Below are 22,471 nucleotides of genomic sequence, written 5' to 3'. Positions count from 1 at the left end.
TTGCTGGCCATTTCTTTTGATACTGGGTCGTTTGTGCTGCCGGTCCGTAGACGACTACGACACAAGCGACCTTCTAAAAAAAAGAAGCGGCCAGCAAAAGTATGTTATGTTATGGACAACGGTCCACTCTTTTCTATTTTGAACAGTAAGGAACTTTTATCCTTGATTCCAGGCTCCAGGCATTCAGTTGGGCTATGGACAGACGCGTAATTCTGTACGTCCTGGCTCTGACAGTTTCCGTTTCGGTGAACGTCATTCTTGTCATAAGGGTATCGGTAGAGCATGACATCCGCTGGTTCCACATCAAGGGACGAAATGGGGGATCTGGACTTAGCGAGAGGACCACAGCCTGGCAAGTATCGGGGCAAGAATCAAGCAGGTATCGTAAACACGTTACAGACTCACACGAGAGCAAGAATGAGCCGGAATGCCGTCAGACTGAAGATTCTTTGTATGTGGGTATTCGTAGTGTATTCTAGACATTCTCACTGTGTTCCAGATATTTGTGCCCGCTCTAGTGGCTGGCCCGAAAGTCTTTGTCATGCTCAAAACTTTCGAGGTGCTTTTGAATTGGAGAAATATCGAATGGCATTCAAAGTGTATTCTAACTGCAGCATAACCGCATTCTACAGCATTCCAACATCATTCAATTTTAATCGAAACGGCAAGCACGAAACGGAAATTCTGCTAGAATATGGCCACAAGAATGGGCATAAGTATCTGGAATGCAGTGAGAATGTATAGATTGTACTACGAATACCCAGGAATGTACGACATTCCGGCATGCCTTTTGTGAAGGTCCATTTGGAATTCCCACCCGAATGTGGCGCGAAAATTCTGCAAATTATTCATTCCGGCTGATTCTGCTTGATTCCTGCTGATTTGGTTTCAGTGTGAAGCCTCTATAATCCAACACGAGTTATGGTTTACCTTTGACAGGAGAAGTCAAAACAGCAGCATGGATGAACAAGCCATTTTACGAAAGATAGGAGAGATACTTGGAGTTACACTGAAGAACAGCGTTAACATAGAAACGTCTGAGACGGGAAACAAGAAGACAGATAGGACTGGGACCTTACCGACACACTCTTTACTCCCTAAAGCTGTTTCTACCGAACATCCGCAAGCCCCATGGTCTTTCAACGTTACGGCAGCAAATCGGTTCAGGTAACAACATATAATATCATATATTCATTGTCTGTCTGTCTCACATTTGAATTTATTTGCTTTATGTCTGTACAACATCCATTGCAATTGGCATAGCTATGGTCAACTGGCCATGAATTAGCAAAAAAAATCCTTTAGATATTTATGACGCATGAAGTGGATCGTGGTGCAATAAAAATCAATTATGTATTTCATAACTGCGTCCGAACACCCCAGCAAACATGCATTTGTCTTTTGCTTAGCTTGGACCCCAGCTTTGTTGGACTTTTAGTCGCTCCTAGATCCTCGAAAGACGGAAGCGGATCTTTCAGCTGGTGACTAAAAGCACAAGGCTGGACTCCAGGATAGTTTTTGTTTTGTTCTTGAATAAGCCCGTTTTATTGTGCACGTTTTTCGACAGGGCTGAGCTGGAAGTGGCAACAATGACACAAAACTTATTCGTCATGACCCAGACAAACGTCCAGCTGAACGGTTCCGTGAAGTATCAGGCAGGAACTGGATACTTCAACATCACCAAAGACTTTTACAGTTGGTTACCCAGGGTGAGTATGAATTGATGTACTTGCCACAAGGTGAGAAGACGTCTTCATAGACAGTTAATGATAATGTTTACATTTTCTTAGATGTACAAGGATTGATGACTAAGTTCTCGGCCTCACTCAGAAATGATAAGCACGTCTCGAATTTCGGTGCACAACTTCGTAGTATGAAGCCTTTTATCATTGTCCTCCGAATTCAAATCATTGCAGTCAGTACTTTCCTGGCAACGTCTTTTTGAAATCAGTTGTCCATGTTTTTGCTCCTCTCTTACCATTACTGGGTGTCGCCTGGAACGTAATGATCACAATAATTTGAATTTTGGTACACATTCATACAAGACCGTACACTTTTACATCTATGCTTTTAAACATTGAGTTCTGTACTTTTTTTTCTGGGTGAAGCGAGAACGTATTGATCACCCCTCATAGTCTGATCGATACTCTCTAACGTTAGGACCTGCTGTTTGGCTACAAGAAGTACGGGACGTGCAGCGTGGTTGGGAACGGTGGGATCCTGTTGAATAGTGGCTGCGGCAGGAAGATAGACTCTGCGGACTTCGTCATCAGGTAAGGGTGGTATCTCACTGCACTTTGGGCACCTGTGCGGGGTTCGTTCGGTGCGGCACTGTTGTGTTAATTTTCGTCATTTTTTCTATAATTTAGATATTGCGTAATACGCAAAAGCATGACTTAGAAGACAACGAAATACACAAAATGTAAGAAAATTCTTTTCTTTCTCTTGTAATTTCGTTATCTTCCGAACCCCGTAGTGCCGCACCGGTGCCCCAAGTGTAGTGAGATACCACTGTGGTGAGATACCACAGCAAGCTACTTTTATGGATTAATTTTCACCTTATTTTGAAAAAAAGGGAGAAGATTTTATTCCCTCCCGGAATTGTGAGCATGACGAGAAAGTACCAAAATGGGAAAATGAATCGTGCAGTAGACTTGACTGCACTTGGTACTTTATGGGGGAGGAGAATGGGGCCCGACGTAAACTTGATATGATATAGCATCTAGGCTACATACCAATTACTAGTACTAGCTAGAGACTCTTTTTTCTTCTTCTTTTTTTTACTTAATAATGGTCACCACGTTACAAGACCTGAAGGCCACTCAAGGTTACGGGTTACACGATTGTAATTGTAACAGCATCTCTTCGCCCTAGGTCAGAAACATCATGATTGAGACCAGCCCAATTGCTCACTATGAGTGATCGAGGACTAACTACTAGTATACTCTAATCAACCTTGCTCGTGCGCACTATAAACTTTAACTTTTGCTTCTTGCTTTTAAACTTCAGGATGAATCTGCCACAGATGAAGAACTACACAGAAGATGTGGGGAAGAAAACGAATTTAGTCTCAGTGAATCCATCAATTTTAAAAGGAAGGTAAGTAAAAGTTCCTGTCCGGTCTAGTAATTCAAGAAGGCTGCAGTAGAAAAAAGTACTTATTTATTCATCTAATTGCATCTTATATTAACTTACCATATATAAATGGCGTGCAGTTAAAATTGAAGTTGTGAAAGTATGTACATGGCGTTGTTAACAGCCGTGCTACCTTATTTTTTTTCCAGGTTCAACAGTCTTCGATCAAAAGCTGACAAAGAAGCGTTTATAAACTACACGTGGTACTATCAGGGCGCATACTTGCTCATAAGCGCGTTTACGTACCAGAGGGTAACAAAGTTGTCCTTTTCCGGCTACGAAACTGTACAGAGCGCCAAGGGCAAAACTACCAACGCAAGTATGATATTTGGACATCCCCAACATCTCGACTTGGCCACGAAGTTCTGGAAAAAGAAGTACAATATCACGGAGAGAAGATTAACTTCAGGTAAAGATTTTTTTTCATTCTAAAAACTACAGACAGGTGAATGAAGAAACACCATGTTAAACTCCAGGTTTTGCGTTCAGCACTTTCTTGCGGTCTGCAAAATATTTTCAACCTACGATGTAGAACTGATAATGTTTCGCTCCTGATAATCATTGTGTACTCAGTAAAGCATTGCAAAACAGTGTCTAGTCACGGTACACGTATTTGGTATAATCAGCTTATTTTGTATACGATGAGCCACGTGTCATCCACGTGTCTCCTTGCTGATCCCAGGTCTTCAGACAAATATTTGTGTGAAAAAAATTTGCAACTGTCGAAAAGAAAAGCTGCAGAAGATGTCAATTTTCTCGTTCACTGCTCGTGATGTAAAAGTATTTTTAATTGGTATGTTCTTGTATACAATAAGCCACGTGCCATCCACATGTCTCCTTGCTAATTGATCCCATTTCTTCAACAAAAATGTGTATAAATGTTTCATCTCTGAAAAAGCTGCTCTCTCACATTGTCCATTTTTTCGTTCCAAGGTCTGTATCTAGCAGGCACCGCCCTGAGTATGTGCAGGAAGACCCGGCTGTATGGGTTCTGGCCTTTCGACCAGGATAGACAGGGGCGGGTACTGACGCACCACTACTACGATAACGTCACCATGTCCGCCCGACACGTGAAAATCCGTCAACACGCCATCCCGGAGGAGTACGCGGTGCTGCGAGGCCTGCACGACCGTGGTGTCATACACATGACAACTGACAGGTGTTCGTCATAGGAGTGAATAGGACACACTAACTTGACGAACAAACAAACAAAAATACTAACTATACATTGCAATATATACTCAGAAAGAAGGTATCTCTAACGACCGTTTGCCTAAAGGATATGATATATATATATATAATGACCTATGTGAATCATATTTACTAAAAGATGATTTTAATAAAGCACATGGACAACGCTTTTAATCGATGTCAATATGTGTCAAACGCAGTAAGGCCAGAATTCTCAAGGGAAAACGTCTGCGTAATGATTTATTTATAACAGTAAATGTAGGGGCATATTTCAAAGCAAACTTTGTTGCGAGTTACAAATTAAAGCATATGCATTGCATTTGTTGTCACTCGAGATTATATACATATAAGTTTAGGTTTATGATTAACGTATACATACTCTATGAGCTCTTGTAGTATCTCTTTATAGCGACATAACTTTTAGACTTACTGGTAGCTAACAGAATGCATGAAACATATGACTTCAACAGAGAAATGACATGTAAACTTATTGAATTGATATCTATCTACATTCATCTCTTTTTCAATTACATATGTGACAAGTTTGAGAGTCCTATCCTGGAATGCATTAACGCTAGATTTATGACATTTCCTCATAATTATGCAAATTAACTATTTATCTATATCATGAGTATTAATGTGAGCATCACTTAGGCTATCTGCATACCAAAAAGATCAGCCCTTTGAAATAGGGGAGGGGTTTGAAACTTTAAGATCATAACAAACTTGTTCGCCAAAGGAATAAAAACTGACAATGATTTTCGATAGTCTCCAAGATCATGAATATTTCAATACAGACTGTACTTTCAATAGTCGCCAGGGGCGCGAATAATCAAGCAATGTCTTCAACACCCCCCAGTAAAAGTGTATTGGTCCAACGCAGTGTGCCGATTTACGTTTAATGTCCCGTTACTGTCGTTACTACCCTGCATCGTCACAAATTAGGCTAAACTTTAGGTCAGTAGGTGACTTTTGATAGCTTATTTCTACCGTAACGTCCTTGTACAAGGAATTTGCTCTGTTACAACATCAACATGAATGAACGATAGGCAGAGAAAGATTATAACGTTGACTGTCGTAAAATCCGCTGGCCATCTTGCGGCACACATCTTGGTAGGACGAAATGCTGAGTTTTGGGGCGTGTTTCAACTTGAATTTTCTGCTTTTCTGACCTATTCGTAAGATTACTGGATATTCTACCAAAGACATCAAGCACTAACAGTCTTAAGGTATGTTAGAATTTGTTAGCGTGTTCGTTGTTGCCCCGTTGAGTATATACACACCGTAAAGGTCGAATGCGGAAGTAACGTTATAATTTTGTAAACACAGTCCAAGGCTTGCACAGCGTAACACTATTAAACAGTTACTGAAAGTTCATTTAGTCCGGGGCTATTCAATACTGACATGATGTTAGAGTAAAGTTGCGTTGTGTTAGAATGTTAAGTTACCCTCCATAAGTTCTGATTAGATATTAGTTCAGTTCAGTGACATTATAAAACTGAATCCAACATTTCAGCCACTGATCCCCTACGATGGCGGTGGCAGCTACAGTGCCATTTAGCCACCTGTGTGCTATGCTGGAGGGAGTGGACAGGGCAAAGGGGAAGGACAACAAGAAGAAAGTCTTCAAGGAGTTCCTAGACAAGTGGAGGGAGTTCCACAACTCCGTACACAAGGATGATCCAAACACAGTAGGTTCTACTGGTACTCTTATACTGTTATACTTAACGTTTACATATGCTGCACGTAGTTCCACACTCTATTTAGGTCAGCTGGAACTTGTCAGAGTACTACAAAATCTTTGACTTCCGAGTCTGGTAGAGACTACCAAACTTATGTGTAACTTATGTCTAACGGGTGAACTTGCTGGACAGAGCCGCATGGAAGCACGGTGTGAGGACTAGCTCAGACTGCTGCCTACCGCTGTGTCAGGGACCCCAGCAGCAGTATGATAAGATACTGGATACTACTACTAGTACAGTTGTGTATAAGTACACAATACATGTAATGTTACCAGCTAGAGAGCTCAAGTTTGACTGTCTAGATGATCTAACTGTCTTGTGTCTATCCAGGAGGATTCCTTCTACCCTGCCATGAGACTCATCCTGCCACAGTGTGAGAGGGAGAGAATTGCTTATGGTATCAAAGAGGTAATAGATATACAATACAACACAGAGTATTTCCTATCACCCAAAGTACATGTTACAGTTGGACTTGGAGGGCTGGGACCGAGGGTGATGCAGAATACAATGTGTAATGTGTTTTATCTATATCATACCCACCCAAAATGATGCAAATTTTAGTATGGAATGTGCTAGAAGTTGAGGAAATTTGGCATCTTCATGTTAGGATTGCTAGTAGAGCAATCGTGGGGAATTTCTCTGTAGGAAGCGACCTTTGACCTCACTGAGCGACATCCGCCCTTAGAGTACAAAAGTGCATCCAAATTGTCATGTGGAAGCCCATGTGATAACAGTAAAATCCCATGTTGAAGATTATCACTGGTGAGGTACAATGTATGGCATAAATACTGTTATCACTGTGGGATAAGTTACTGAGTAGTACTGGTATGGGGTTTGACTAAATACCGCAAACCAGCGCAAACCAGCGCAAACCAGCGCAAACGGGTCTATTATGCAGTATTCATGGGACAATGGCCTTGTTTAACGCTCTAAAATACACTGTCTGTGCAATGAGAGATTAAAAAACACGGCAAATTATAAGTTTTTACCAGTTTTTTTTTTTTTTTTAGTTATTCCGCTTGTTTCAAGTTCGAAAGGATTTCTGGCCGCCATCTTGGATCATCCGTGTTAGGGGTCTAGATGGGGAAATTGTGGGTACCTTATTTACTTAGAAGGTACCTTCATGGCTTGGCGCAGGCGCTTTTGACAGCTATAACATGTCAAAAATCCACGGTGGCATGATTCCAATGCCCATCACTCGTCTACGCGTACGGCTAACACTCGCTTTCACGGGGGGCTGGAGCCGGGCATGCCGCCGCGGATTTTTGACATTTTTTAGCTAGGGTTAGGGTTGACTCGACACTCGCGCTTCGCGCTCGGTCTCGCAACCCATAACCCTAGCTAAAAAATGTCAAAAACCGCGGCTACGTCATCAGAGCTATCGCTCTTCATCTCCCTAATTTTGAAGATAACCTCATTCACTTTTGACTCAAAAGATAGTGCCAAAGTGCAATTTTCCCATCCAGACCCCTAACACGGAAGATCCAAGATGGCGGCCAGAAATCCCTTCGAACTTGAAACAAGCGGAATAACTATTAAAAAAAGGGGTAAATACTTATAATTTGCCGTGTTTTTTATTAAATATCGCACAGACAATGTGCTTATAGTGTATTTAGAGCGTCAAACAAGGCCATTGTCCCGTGAATACTGCATAATAGACTCGTTTGCGCTGGTTTGCGCTGGTTTGCACTCGTTTGCGGTGTTTAGGCATACCGCTGGTATGTATTACCAGTACTCTGAGAATGTGAATATAAAAACTTGTTATCATTGATGTCAGAACAAAATGAAACAGAATATTCCTTCAAACTCTTGTGTAGGTATTTCATACCTCTTGCTCTTTACTTCTATGTGTGACTGAAACTGTACACAACATTATTGTGTTGATAAAATGTCTTGTGCTTTACAGTTTACCCTCGCTAAATACTACATTGAGATCCTGGGTTTAGCCAAAGACAGCCCAGATGCATTGAAACTGCTGAAGTACAGGGCACCCTCACATGCTAAAGGGGTAGGTCATCACTTGTTCCATATTAGAAATATTACTATAACAGTTACATGCAAGAATATTAGAGCAAAACTGTCTAACTACAATTTTGTGAGGATTGTAGATGATTTTTGACATCTTTATTTCTGTGTTCTTTTTCATATTTTTCAAAACTTAGAAACAATTTTGGGAAGCTTTAAAATGATTTTTGACATCTTTGTCTTTGCATACTTTTTTAAAACTTTCAAACTACATTTGTACTAATACTAATACTGAAACACCTTACTGTACTAAAAAATGATGTACTATAAAATGGCCAGTACAACTGTTACAGTGAGCCTTGCTATTGTACATGTGGATGAGTTGGAATGTTATATGTATGTGTATCATTAGAAGCTGTTTCACACTCAGTAAAAGGAGCTTCTCACGTTCCTCCAGGAAGCAGGTGATTTTGCAGCTGTGGCATACTTTGTGCTAAAGAACAGGTGTCCAGAGAAGGGCAGGTAAGAAATTACAGCTGTAGAATGTAAAAAAAGTCCTTCTGTCGGACGATTTTATCAGACAGGTGTAATTACATATCATGAAATCTTTTGGCTTTTAAGTCGCATACCTTGAATATAAGTATGATATACTGTAAGTCCATTTAAGTTCGCGAGATTTTTAAGTTCGCGTATTTCGCTGAGACCTTCTTTTCGCGAAGTCATCTACTCGCGAACATGCATGTTCAACATCGTCCCCCTCCCCACACCTTCCGTCCAAATGATCCAGTCTCAACTACGTGTTTACTATAATAGCAACTTATACCAATGACAAGACTCAACTGATAACAGATCATTTATTCTTTTCAAACCGAAATAAAAGTTAATTCAACACATATACGATACATGGAGTCATTGTTGTATAGAAATGTGCCACTGGCGAACGAAGAAAAAAGAAACATGTCGGCTTTGTTTACTAGTACGTACACGCCGTGACATGGCTGCGATAACAATTTACTTTAATAGTACATTGTCCTAGTTTTACTAGATTTCTACAAGGTACGAACGAAACAAAAAAATAAAACTGAGTAGTACTGGTACAAATACAAGGAAGGCTATGGAATTGCAGCAGGTTTACAACAATGACAGCCGGGGAATGTTTTTCATGACTAAGAAATGTGACAAACACAATTCCGCTTACATGCCGAAAATAAGACGTCCGTTTCATAATTCTGAGTTAGAACTACTGTAAATATGGGAGAGATAAACTCTTCACCTTCTTGTGTACAACTTGTGTCCACAAATTATGCTGAAAGTTTAAAACTTAGCGCCGTCTTTCACGCTGAAAAAATTTCAAAATGGCGCCCGCGTCGCTTGGCTTGGCGTGGGTATCCCATCAGCCTATGCGGCAAATGTGATTGCGACATAACAGAGGTCATTGACCCTGTTGCGTTCCGTGCGCTGTCGTCAAATCACGGCCGAAATGAGCTCAACAATGAGACAGTGGCTCGGTAGAAACACATTTTTTATTGAGTACACCAACTTTAGACATTGTTTAAAAGGGAACTATGAACTGTTTGGCGTAAATGCCGCCTTTGACGGCATGACTAGTGTTGCGGTGTGGGTGCGAGGGGGGGGGGCACTCGCTACATGATCGTAACGTAACTTTTGAAAAATAATTGAAACACGCGCTCGCGAACTCAAAGATCTCGCGAACTCCCGATTTGCTCAAACTCGCGAAATTAAGTGCTCGCGAACATAAATGAACTTACAGTATGTATATACATTTTGTGTAGAATATGATAAATACTCTGATATTCAATACAAACAACAGGAGACAATTAACTTATTTGCATCAAGTTCATCTTAACTTGTCTTGCCTTTGTTTCCAACAAGCTCTCCAACAAGATCTCTTCAGTGTCACTGCCGAAAGATAACGGATGTTATCTGAAATGTCTGACTATTTCCAAAATCATATCCAGCTGGTTGAATAATTGCTATTTGGCATATCGTATTACCTGGATGTCTAACCTTCATTGACGTATCCTCTATATCCTGCTTCTACATCCGAAAATAATTTCATCAGGTTGTCAGAACATAAGACATAAGAGTTTTCTTTTTCACAACCAGCAGGTGAGAAAAAACTGGTTGTGAAAAAGAAATCTCTTATGTCTCGTTTCCTGCTTCTACAGTTTGACAATTCAGGAGGTGAACGACCTCCTAGACTCCATAGCAACCAACAATGCCGCCAAGAACAAAGAGGAAGTGAGGAAGAGTATCCTGAAACTTCTCAGGAGTACATCAGCCATGGAACAGGTGGTCTTGCTATACTTGGATCGTTATGTTGTGTTTGATGCCAGTGACTAAGCTATGTTGTTTTACCATACTCAGATCTGTTAAAGTGCACAGTATGTAAACAAAGATTTGATAATTTAATTCAGCAGTGGTTATATCGAGTGTTGTCCAGTGTCTGATATAATGATTCTTTTATGTTCAGATTAAAGAGTAGTCTTAGTTCAGTATTTGTTAGGTTGTGCTACTTGAGATTACTCACAAATCTAAATCAATTCTGTTTCAAGGGAATACAAATTGCAGTCATTAAGTTTTGTCAATTTTGCTAGATGTATTTTAAGAACTAAATAGTGTTACTTCTGTTGTATAAAGACATGAGTGATTTGTAAAATGTATATCTATATGTCTCATAATTACTTTGATTCATCTTTTTACTTCAGAAATGGCTGATAAGGATGATTATGAAGGTAAGCATCACTTTCTTCAAAACTTTCTTAACTAAGGTTTGAAGATTTCATAATCATGCAGACATGGAAGAGAGTTTCTTCTACATTTTGTTTAATTGTAATTTATTAGTTATGCAAATAAGGTTTTGATCAACATTACATGAGTGTGACTAGCATATGAAAATATAAAACTGCATAAACAGGGACACACCAAAAACAGTAGTACATCCTGTTAATCATGTATTGAATTACAAAGAATCTCGAATAAGAGGCTGTAGTTTTATGTGTTTGTTTGTGTTTGTGTTTTTCCTGCAGGAGTTAAAGATGGGAATGAACCAGGCCGGAGTGTTTGCAGTTTTCCACCCTGATGCAGAGGACCTCTTCAATGTCACCAACAGTCTGGCCAAGGTCAGGGAGATGGGCTAAAGCTGTTGTTTATTTTTATACAGCCCTGGATTATCGTATTGCATGCAATTTGATATCATTGATATCATATCTTAAGTAATTTTCAAAAGTAAAAGTTGCTGGTTTGAAGTGACGTTGGAATTGTGTTGGTCTATAGTATGTGACACTGTGTTTGTGGTGTGTGTGTGTGTGTGATTTCAGCACCAAGGACAGGCATGTTTGTGTGTGTGTTAACCATCCTCTTCTCTGCAACATATATTCTTTCTCTGTAACATACTTTCTTTCCCGTCTATCCCAGGTGTGCACAGACCTGTGTGACCCGCGTGTCCGGCTGAATGAGATAGCCATCAGTCTGTTCTCTCCATTCAAACCCATGCTGGGGCAGAGGATACCACTGGATGGGGTGAGCTATCAGTCCAGATCATCATTTAATAATCCCAAACTAATCTGGACACACATGTAACTATGGAGTCTTTTTGTAATGTTATAGATTGTAATACCACATATGGTACATGTATGTTGGGATTTCATCCCTGATGTCCAAGGAATCGCAGTGATTTTATAAGGAAATGTTAACGGATACCAAGGATTAGTAAACTGAGCGAGCAACATTTGGAATTATGTTCTGGTCGCAAAAGCGCCACTTACATTGGTTACATAAAGCAGCATAAAGCATCACTCCAGTTAGAAGCTCTGATGAAGTTACCTGATAGGCATCAAAACATTAGCAGGTAATGATATTAACCGGGTCGTTTGGTGTAATATAACCAGCTGCTGCCGCGCCATGTGCCTGCAAAGCTGGTGTGCTACGCCGAATGAAGCTATATTTAGATACAGATGATACAGAACTGGTTGTGAAAAAGAAAACCCTATCATATGACCTAATAACCTAATAACCTGATGAAATTATTTTTCAGAAGCTAAGGACATCTATGTTTGTCTATGGTAAATTTAGAACTCTAAAACAGACTTTGCACCATGTAACCATATAAGAGTAATCCCATCTTCTGTGATGAAGTCCTGCATACTTAAAAAGCAACAATTTAGCTTTTGGGTGTCCAACTCACAGAACATGTAACTTTCTGTTGCAGGTTGAGAAGGAGATGCACCATGAGATGTTCTACATAGAGACCAAGTTTGACGGTGAGAGGATGTTGTTACACAAGAATGGAGACACCTACAAGTACTTCTCTAGATCGTAAGTACTTTGTTTTTAAAGCAATGACCTTATCTGGAAATTTCAACATGTGATGTGTGAACTTTAGGTAGTTGTTTGTCACTAAATTTGTATTGGATATGATCATATGAGGTTTGTTTTATGATAATTTCATGTTATATTTCTCAGCACATTATTGCTGTCACTGCTTTTCAGTGAGGCACTGCATTATTTTTTACGAAAGTTTAAATGCTGAATGTAATTGAAAGACTAAACTTTATGTCCAGGAGTTGAAGGACTCTTTTTATTTTTCTTAACCAGTGGGAAAGACTACAACCTTTATTTTCTTATTTCTTAACCAGTGGGAAAGACTACACTCATCAGTTTGGTGCCCACCCATTGGAAGGTAGTCTCACCCCATACATACACAACTGTTTTGCCAGGTAGGTGCAGTTTTGTACCAAGGTATCTTATTTGATGATCTATGTGACTTTCCCAGTCTTTGCTTTTGATATGATCTCTGAAATTGTAGCATATCAGTAGAGTCCTTTACTATTTTCTGCAAAATGTGTGATACCTTCAACATTATCATTGCTACTATTATTGATTCCATATGCCGTTGTGCAAATAGCCACCCGGGATTAGGTTTTATTGTCTTGTGAGAGTAATACCCTCTGGTTTTGACACATTTTGTCCTGTACAGTCATGTGAAGTCCTGTATCCTGGATGGAGAGATGGTGGGATACAACCCTCAAACCAAGTCTATCATGTATGTACTAAGCCTTTGAAATGTTTACTGCATTTGCTGGATCTTGAAAGTTGAAAGTAATATAATTTTGCCACTGGCTTTATTGTAAATTGAGCTACTGTAAAAGGTCATTTATTTGATGTAACTATGTCTTTCAGAAGATACTGATGTCTGATTTTCTGAATTTGTCCTTGCAGGTCTAAAGGGGATAAATTTGACATCAAAAACATGGCAGAAGACAGTGGTAAGGGCACCAATATTTCATTTGAAAAGCTCATTTGTGATTTTGAAACTTTGTTGTGAACAGATATTAAATAGTTTACTCTAGCTTTCTTTTCATACTTTGAAATGTCAATTTCTTTACTTTGTAATTTTCATTCTGTAGATTTAATGTCCAGCTGTGGAAAGTTTTACTTGGCTTCAGACAAGCCAACACTGTTCTATTATTATGGTTAAAACAACCTAACCTTAGTCCCAATGTTTTCCAGACCTCCAGACCATGTACTGTGTGTTTGATATACTGCTGCTGAATGGACAGAAGTTTGCCAACAGCCCTCTGAGAGAGAGGGTGGACTATCTCGATAAGTCAGTCTTATCATTTGTTACACTAGATATTTTCAGCCAACATGCTTTTAGATAAGCAAATCACACTAACAATTGACATACATGTAGATTAATAAAGAAATAACAAAGAATTATCACTATCAATTGTCCACTGAAACTGCATACTCATAACAAAAAAAAGCCTAGTACAATAATAATCCAAAATAACATTTCTATGATACAATACCTATATAAACTTTCAAGTGTGACTTTATGTTGTTGTGACAAATTAAAGCCTTAAACAATTGCTGTGTTTTTTTCCCTTCAGACTTTTTACCCCAATCGAGGGGCGTTTATTTCTGGGAGACAGAAAGGAGGCAAGGACAAAGTGAGTGGAGAGTTATGATGTTGTCAAACAGGAAATATCTTACTGTAAAAATGCTCAGATTAAATAGATAATGTGTTTGTAAAAAGAGATGATACCATGTGTACATGGACTACTGTACAAGTTACCTGTACTGCATATTACTGGTCTCCTGCTACAAGTTTTAAAAAATTGCTCGCTGTTACATTTTTATTCTACACAAAGTGTTCTGTCATAATGGAGATCATTACATAAATTCTGTCTAGTTTTGTTTAATCATTTTTGGCCAAAATGAGTGAATTCAAAGTCAGCCCTAATCTGTAATTGTATAGACGGTATAGCTGCTCTTTGGTATGATACACCAGCTTTTCAGGCACACTGAACACTGAACAACCTGTCACAGCTAGCCTTTACACATCTAACCGCAATCAATGATTGAAGCTAATGAGGATACTGTAAATGCATTTAAGTTTGCGGGGATTTAATTTTGCGGTAGCGGCAGAAATAACTTTTTGCGGTGGTTTTTAAGTTCGCGGTAACACCATAGACTGTCATGTAATACTACAGTAGAAAAATGTTCGCGGTGGTTTAAAGTTTGCGGTAAAGTGGTCACCGCAAAAACCGCGAGTATTAATCCATCTATAATCCATTTCTGCATTTACAGTATATCTCTCCTTTATTTGGTAGCAACAAAATCCACTGTATGATAATTTTGCAATATGAAATGTAATCAGAATCAACATTGTAATTGATTGTTTTTCCTCCAGAGCCGAGGTTATTGATGCCTTGAATGAAGCCATTGACAGAAGGGAAGAAGGCCTGGTGATCAAGTACCCAGGGTCCAAGTATGCTCCAGACAAGAGAAAAGGTGGGGAGAGAGTCTAACCTATAAATTTTTACTGTCCACGCAATGTAGAAGTCTGCACACTCTGCCACTCTTCACATCTGATTCAAGTTCTGTGGAGCCAGTAGCCTGGGTTCATACAACAAGAAAACAGTCACATTGTCCTTTCTAAAGCTGACAGCCTCTTGTATGAGGGAGCTTTAGGTGATAGCCCCAGGCATCAAACTTCTGCATTTAGAACTTCTCATTGAAATCTGATTGTGTTTTCACAGGAAGTGGCTGGTTGAAGGTGAAGCCTGAGTATGTAGATGGACTGATGGACCAGGTAATGTTACAGTCTTATCGTAGGTTTAGCCTGGGTACCATCTGATTATTACTGGACTCACCCTTTCCAGGCTTTCATAGGTTGTCTACAGGTACCCAGGCTATCATATATTGTCTACAGGAAGTAAAATCTGATTTATAATCATTATGGTATGTTAAGTGATACTGATAGAATTTGTGACTTACTTTTACAGGTTGATGTTGTGATTGTAGGTGGCTACTTTGGTAAAGGGGTAAGTCTGACTTTTTTTCCTTCTAAACACGTCAGTGTGTATATTTGCCAGCTACAGATTGTATGCATTTTTTTTTTTTTTCATTTCTTACTTGTCAGGTTATGGAAATGTTTATGAACTGTCAATACAAATGACAGGACTTGAAATACTTATCTTCAACCTGCAATTTGAAACTACAGAAAAGAATGAATATCTTATACAGATTCACAGAGTAGGATCATATTTTACCACTAAGGACAGGACCATTTACTGTAACAGGGGTGGTAGGGTTGGATCACATTTCAGTACCAAGGACAGGACCATTTACTGTAACAGGGGTGGTAGGATAGGATCATATTTCAGTACTAAGGACAGGACCATTTACTGTAATAACAAGGGTGGTAGGATAGGATCATATTCACCACTAAAGACAGGACCATTTACTGTAACAGTGGTGGTAGGTAGGATCACATTTCAGTACCAAGGACAGGACCATTTTCTGTAACAGGGGCGGTAGGATAGGATGTTACTTCAAGCTCTTCAATACCTTTTACTTTTTGTCATTTTTCCTTGATTCCATGATGATTTGCCTCTTCAGCCCAATACTATACAAATGATTATTTTTCTTGCAGCGTCGCAGTCACATGATCTCCCACTTCCTGTGTGCTGTGGCCGTCCAGTCCAACACTCCTGGAGACAAGCCTGCTCTCTTCCACACATTCTGCAGGGTGAGACTGATACGTTTGTACACCCTATAAAATGTAACTTGGTTAAGCACTACATTGTTTCTAATTATATAAGCCTCACATTTTTAGCAAGAATGAACATTTTTGAAGGACATCACTGAAATTGTGTACAGAGTTTATGTTTTTGGAGTATGATTTTCTTTGGGTTGGTGTGTGTCTGTTGTTTGTTTGAGTGACAGGAAATGAGTGGAAAATAAGTGCAAGACTTGCTGGAGTGGCAGGAAGTAGAGTTCACAGGTGATAGAACTAGTCATTAATCAGACATGACAATCCAGATCATGGAAAAGGCTGCTGAGTAATCTACAAGGACGTATTGCTTTCAAATTGGTCTATTGCAATGCTTGGGGTCAGACATGCAAGTCTTGAATTTGACAAGCCAATGTATACTTGTGATGATATCCCAGTGTGTGCCTATAGTATACTAACTGTGAATAGTACAGAAGCCATGATAAACACTTGGACAATGTCATGTATCTCTGTAGGTTGGTTCCGGCTACACTCTGAAGGAACTGTACCAGATGGGCCAACGGCTCCACCCACACTGGAGGGTCTTTGATAAGAAGAAGCCACCAAAAAACAACATCATGTTTCCCTCTGGGTACAAGGTAGGTACACTACTGGGCAAAAATACAGTGTATTCTATATCAAGAATTCTACAAAAGGTCATATTCATGTGGTAGTCTTTATTGGAAAATAGCTTTGTTGGATGCATTTGGCTAAGCCAAATGAGTGACAATATTGATGATAACTTTTTACCAAGGAGCTTTGTTCCTTGCTTTTTACCAACTATTTTCTGCTTAAGCCTTTTTACCTTACCTCTAAGAGTCTCTGCTTTATTGTGACCACTATATACATTGTTCTTGACTGTATGAATCAAGAAGTTCTGTTAGCCATAATACCACAAAGCTTTCTTACTTACAGTGGTTACCCCTTTCATTTACTCACAAAGTGATGTGTCATATTTTTAGCTATCTGTAGAACAAGTTACCAATCATTTTACTCTTCAGTCTTGTTGGTTAAAGGTCAATGCTCCTTGATATCTTACAGGAAGCTCCTGATGTCTGGATTGATCCAGAGCAGTCACTTATTGTTCAGATTAAAGCAGCAGAGATCATCGAGAGTGACAAGTAGGTTTCTTTTATTCCAAAAGTTTTTTCTCATTTTGTTAATAAATTCCCATTACCTTCATGTGGACAGAAACACCTGATAATTTCCAAAATCTTATCCAGTTGCTTGAATAACTTCTACATGTATTTATCATATCTTATTACCTGGATGTCCAACCTTCATTGATGCATTACCATCATGGTATAGTGTCCACACTTATATTCATTGTACAGGTAGATGGTAGATTCTTCTAATTGTTATCCATTTTGTATTTATTTATGTATGTTGACATTGTTTATTACACTTATTTTATGCTTATGTTTTGAGTAGATGGCTTTATATGTATATATTAAGCTAATTGTGCTTTTTGCTTGATGCTCCCAAAATATATGCACTGAATAAAATGAAATAAATAAATACAGTATACATGGATGTCAGATATAAAGACAAACCAATCCCACCTGTGTAGGTTTAAGACAGGGTGTACGCTACGTTTCCCACGTCTGGAGAAGGTGCGAGATGACAAGGAGTGGTTTGACTGCATGACCCTTGAAGAGCTGGATGACATGAGAAAGGTAAAGGGGCATATCTGATATTTGCTCTTCTAGCAAAGTATAGCTTGCATAGGCCAGTGATTAGTTAGTTACCCTGCCTTTGGACCAGGAAATCATGAATTTGACATGCACGCTACTTGAAAGAGTAGCAGTCAATAGTACGAGATGTTATGCCATGGTCCACTGTTTATGGTACATGTACATCATTGTCTTTGTATGTACTATACATGGCATATGTCTCCTTTGTCACCAGCATTGACATATTAGCACTCTTGTTCCTTGAAATCAGTTGAGCTAAACTGGTGTATTTGCAATTGTTTCATCCGAAAAAATAATTTCATCAGGTAGGTAGGTCATAGGATAGTAAATTTTTCTTTTGCACAACCAGTTAATCTTATCTTTCTGTAGAATGCGGAGGGGAAACTTGCCTCTAGGCATGCTGGGATAGATGACAGCGGAGAGCCGTCCAAGAAGAAGCGTCGTACGGTGGTCCGTGTGGAGAAGCCGATCACAGTGGCGCCTCAGTTCAAGGCAGCAGACACCTCCAAAGTGCAGCAGGTTTGAGAACAATTCCAGCTTGTCCAAACTACTTTATACTTAAACTATGATTAAGTATTAAGTACAGTCACTACATACTACTGTAAATGCATTTAAGTTCGCGGGGATTTAATTTCATGGTTGCGAGACAAAGGACTTTTCGTGGTGGTTTTAAGTTTGCGGTAGCACCATGCACTGTAGTCTGTTACTGCAGTGGAAAAATATACACGGTGCTTTTAAGTTTGTGGTAAAGCGGTCACTGCAAACATTAAACCACCGCAAAAGTTTCTGCATTTACAATATTTACTAGATACATGATTACAGTCACAGGTTGCAAAACAACACTCCTTTACAAAATAAAGGGTTTATCTTTTCATGGATTTGTTAGCTTGTAAAAGTTAATGTTAAAGTTAGAATTAAAGTTACCATGGCAACAATGAATGTTTAGAAGGTTGTCTAATGATACATGTGTAAAGTATTAACTCAGAATGTTTCATTGTATTTATGAGTAAAATTTCAACTCTTAATTCTTTGCAAACGTCATTCATGTTTTATGATTGTTCATTCCTTTATTAGGTGTCTACCATATTTGAAGACAGAGAGTTCTGCATCATTAACGGCCCTCCTGAGCATGGGAAAGCAGACCTGGAGAGGAAAGTGGTGGCGTATGGAGGCACAGTGGTCCAGGCTCCGGGACCAGACACAGTCTGTGTGCTCGCACACAAGGTCAATGTCAGGGTCAACAACATTATAAGGTACAATTTGTGGATTTTTAAACATTGTGTCCTTGTCGAAGATGTCTGTCTTTTGAGTATGCTTGTTTTCTGGGTGGGGTAACTGTCACAACCTAATTGAAGTTCTTAGATTTTATAATGGTCTTGCTGGTAAATGTCATAGTTTGAAGAAATACATGTGTGTTCAAACTTCCAGACATGATTGACAATTATGACCTAGTACTGTAACTGTGAGAGGAACTATTTTGCTTAGGTAGATGCCTTGTATTGACAATGATTGATAAGTCTTTCATGATGTAACTGATGATTGAAAACATCTCCTGTTTTGTCCACAGTGGTGGGAAGTACGATGTTGTCAAGGCTGACTGGCTACTGAGATGTTGGGTATGTCATACATTATCTAAAATGTGCATATATAGCTGTCATTCATATCCAGTCTTTGAAATACCATTATCATACTGTATCTATTTTGCAATGTTAATGTTAAGTATGGAGTATACTAAGTGAAATTGCAGGTTGCCATGATAAGCATGAAGTTAGTAAGTAATATTAATTCTATACTTTTTAGGATGCAAAGCAGTGCCTTCCATGGCTGCCCTCCCACATGATCCACATGTCCCCCGACACAGCGGCACAGTTTGCTCTGCAGTTTGATCGTCATGGAGACAGCTTCACTGATGATGCAACTGTGGAAAGTATGAAGGAGGTCTTTGAAAAGATTGGGGAAGAGGTAGGTTATTTCATTTCATTTATCTATTTTACCAGGGTTAAAATCACACTCAGGTGTTCCTGGACACGTACATAACTGAAAAATAACTGGGACATACACTTAGATTAACTTAGGTAACAGGTAGCAATGTAGGCCCTGCTAACAGTACTATATCAGTCCGTTTTTGAAAGCTGTCCTTGTTGTCCATTGTCTCCGTTTGGCAGTAAGTTCATGGCACACCGTAGGACTGAACCTGTACACAAGCAACTGGATAGGATTTGGGAAAAAGACATTTCAGATAGCATCCACTGTCTTTTGTTAGTGACACTAAGGAGATCTTGTTGAACATCAGGTTTTATACCCTAACTATGAATTGATATGCAAAGGAGGTCAATACAACCTTCATTGATATATTTCCTTCTTTTTCACTGTTGAAATGTGAAGGCAGCTCATCATGACCAACCGGATTCTTACTTGAATTTTATTTATGATGCTAGAAATCAAGTTCAAGGGTCACCAGTGAAGACATTGCAGAAATGGAGGAAAAGTACTTCCCAAATGAATCACCGCTGGGCCTTTTCAGACTCTGCAGGTAAACAATACTGTAATCTGTATTGTTTTGTGAATAGATAGAACATTTGAGACCATGCTTTGCTTTTCTTTTTTTTGATTGCTAACTATCTGATGTAAAAGCTTCTTTGCATATTTTACTGAATAGTAAAAGCAGCCATTCAAACCCAAAGTGTACTTTGATGAAATCCATCAGTAACTGTGCATTAACAAATACAAGTCATGAACCAATTTCATACATATTAGAATATATTAGAACTTCTGAATTAATAACAGCAGTTACAATATGATAACGTATACAACTGTTTTCCTTGACAGATTATATGTGGACAACTGTGATGTCATTGGAGACCAGTCAACTGTAAGTATGAATTGGCATTATTGAACACTTAAGGTACATGTACATCTTACTTGATCATGAATCAGATGCAATGTTAACAATTGCTAAAATGGCGAAACCAAAGAAAAAGACCCAAGCCCGTGTTGTAAAGCCCCTCAAAGACTCTGACATCAGAGCCTTTGGCACATTGATATCCAAACATAACTGGCACGAAGTCTACAAAAGTACAGAAGAAGACAAAGGGCTCCTACAAGACCCTGACCAAGCACGTTGATCAGTTCTTCCCTACCAAAGTGGTTTCTGAACCATGCTTGTGTGTTAAGATGATATTTCTACACTTCCAGAGGATCAAAGACTGTCCCTTGGACCTGGTTGCTTTGGAGGCACGTTTCCATGGAGCCACAGTGAGCCCTATCCTGGACAGTGATGTCACTCATGTGATGTTCCACACAAGGTAGGAACTTCTGTACAAAGATCATGATTGTATTTCAAGATCGTGTACTGTAACGGGCGGTAGGGTAGGATCACATTTCAGTACCAAGGACAGGACCATATATGGCAATGGGTGGTAGAATAGGATCACATTTCAGCGCTAAGGACAGGACCATGTACTGTAAAAAACGGGTGATAGGGTAGGATCATATTTCAGTACCAAGGACAGTATCATGCAGTAGTAGCAGGGGTGGTAGGGTAGGATCATATTTCAGTAACAAGGACAGGATCATGAATTGTAGGAGGGTGATAAATTGGGTTGTATCATGCTTGAAATGTTCTTGGCCAGATTTCTGACTTAACAACCGTCAAATGTTGACAATTGTTTTTTTGTAAATTGCAGAAGAAAGAATGAATAAATTGTATATTTAGTGGAATGAATGTGTTAAAGTTTGCATGTTTCTGCCTGTCCAGTGACTTGAGCAGGCTGGATGAAGTGAAGGCACTGAGAAGACAGAGGACAAAGAAGCACCATCTTGTGACACCAGCCTGGGTGTCTGAGTGTATCCAAACTGGAGCTATGCTGACAGAGAGGGACTACGAACCTTACAGCACCACAGACTCTACATAGCACTTACAATAATGTATGTCCAAATACAGCTTTCTTAGTTTGTTGAGTTGAGTTGGACTTAAAGTTGGTTACTATCTCAGGGTTTGTTGTTCAATGATTCCCCCTGCTTGAATGTGCAGCAGACAACAAACACAACTGTTTGAAAATGTGAGACAGAAGATGATTTAGCATATCTTTGTGCTGGTATCCTGGTCTACTTACAATACATGAATATTTGTGAGATGGATACTTGTATACATGGATCATGGATCATGTACAGGTCTAACTAAAGAGACTATGGCACTTACAACATGTACATGTACTTAACTGGTTTTAGTCCATTTATGAAGTGTTCCCCTATGCAATTGTTTGAACATGGTTGTGAAGTAGTTCACAATATCAGGATAAGCACAGTAACCTTGAATGTGTTACAGTATTCAATATGGGCCTGTGGCAGCCATGGCCAAATCATTGAGGTTTTTGTATCAGTTTATATTTTTTAGTTTTGATCATTGGCGCCTCAAAGCATGAAATATCACCATACATTCTTCACACATATCAGTACTTGAGTTATTACCCCATTTTGTATTGTAGGGACCATGCAACATTATACACTCATGTATCTGATTAAAACCTTGAAACCTGATTGAAAAGGTTGGTCAGTCTGATATTTCTGATATCCAACAAGGAAAGGAAAACAAGTTATGCAGTAACTGGTAACAATTGCACCTATCATCATCAAAATCCTCCACCTTTCATACATATTGA

At 39.2% G+C, this 22,471-nt stretch overlaps 2 protein-coding genes across 2 annotated transcripts in view; both read left to right on the top strand.

Annotated features, from left to right (window-relative positions):
* Nucleotides 1–4,829, top strand: part of LOC118405807 (alpha-N-acetylneuraminide alpha-2,8-sialyltransferase-like) — a 6,027-nt gene extending 1,198 nt beyond the window's left edge. The window contains exons 2-8 of the mRNA XM_035805574.1: nucleotides 173–379; nucleotides 940–1,167; nucleotides 1,568–1,709; nucleotides 2,161–2,273; nucleotides 3,010–3,099; nucleotides 3,285–3,544; nucleotides 4,069–4,829. Of these exons, the coding sequence (XP_035661467.1) occupies nucleotides 195–379; nucleotides 940–1,167; nucleotides 1,568–1,709; nucleotides 2,161–2,273; nucleotides 3,010–3,099; nucleotides 3,285–3,544; nucleotides 4,069–4,307 (1,257 nt within the window). The 5' untranslated portion in view covers nucleotides 173–194 and the 3' untranslated portion in view covers nucleotides 4,308–4,829. The remainder of the gene's footprint in view (nucleotides 1–172; nucleotides 380–939; nucleotides 1,168–1,567; nucleotides 1,710–2,160; nucleotides 2,274–3,009; nucleotides 3,100–3,284; nucleotides 3,545–4,068) is intronic.
* Nucleotides 4,830–5,334: 505 nt separating this feature from the next.
* Nucleotides 5,335–22,347, top strand: LOC118405806 (DNA ligase 4-like). Its single transcript, XM_035805573.1, has 30 exons — nucleotides 5,335–5,555; nucleotides 5,843–6,017; nucleotides 6,399–6,476; nucleotides 7,975–8,076; nucleotides 8,491–8,555; nucleotides 10,223–10,346; nucleotides 10,763–10,789; nucleotides 11,084–11,176; nucleotides 11,472–11,576; nucleotides 12,265–12,371; nucleotides 12,692–12,772; nucleotides 13,033–13,098; nucleotides 13,275–13,321; nucleotides 13,566–13,662; nucleotides 13,949–14,008; nucleotides 14,752–14,852; nucleotides 15,101–15,153; nucleotides 15,347–15,385; nucleotides 15,997–16,092; nucleotides 16,593–16,715; nucleotides 17,158–17,237; nucleotides 17,687–17,792; nucleotides 18,180–18,329; nucleotides 18,885–19,063; nucleotides 19,378–19,426; nucleotides 19,611–19,772; nucleotides 20,249–20,343; nucleotides 20,640–20,682; nucleotides 21,006–21,115; nucleotides 21,568–22,347. The coding sequence occupies exons 2-30, from the start codon at nucleotides 5,859–5,861 to the stop codon at nucleotides 21,722–21,724; spliced, it is 2,754 nt and encodes a 917-aa protein (XP_035661466.1). The 5' UTR covers nucleotides 5,335–5,555; nucleotides 5,843–5,858; the 3' UTR covers nucleotides 21,725–22,347.
* The last annotated feature ends 124 nt before the right edge of the window (nucleotides 22,348–22,471 follow it).

The sequence above is a fragment of the Branchiostoma floridae genome, chromosome 18 (genome assembly GCF_000003815.2).
Source record: "Branchiostoma floridae strain S238N-H82 chromosome 18, Bfl_VNyyK, whole genome shotgun sequence".
Lineage (NCBI taxonomy): Eukaryota > Metazoa > Chordata > Leptocardii > Amphioxiformes > Branchiostomatidae > Branchiostoma > Branchiostoma floridae.
The sequence above is the reverse complement of the archived record's forward strand: the minus strand, read 5'-3'. Positions and strand labels throughout refer to the sequence as shown.

What these genes read in the sequence shown, in the direction of transcription:
- LOC118405806 (XM_035805573.1), top strand. Translation starts at nt 5,859, where the DNA reads ATGGCGGTGGCAGCTACAGTGCCATTTAGCCACCTGTGTGCTATGCTG. An exon ending in AAACATGGCAGAAGACAGTG is followed by an intron (nt 13,322 to 13,565) that starts GTAAGGGCACCA and finishes AATGTTTTCCAG; the next exon opens with ACCTCCAGACCATGTACTGT. An exon ending in TGCTCCAGACAAGAGAAAAG is followed by an intron (nt 14,853 to 15,100) that starts GTGGGGAGAGAG and finishes GTGTTTTCACAG; the next exon opens with GAAGTGGCTGGTTGAAGGTG.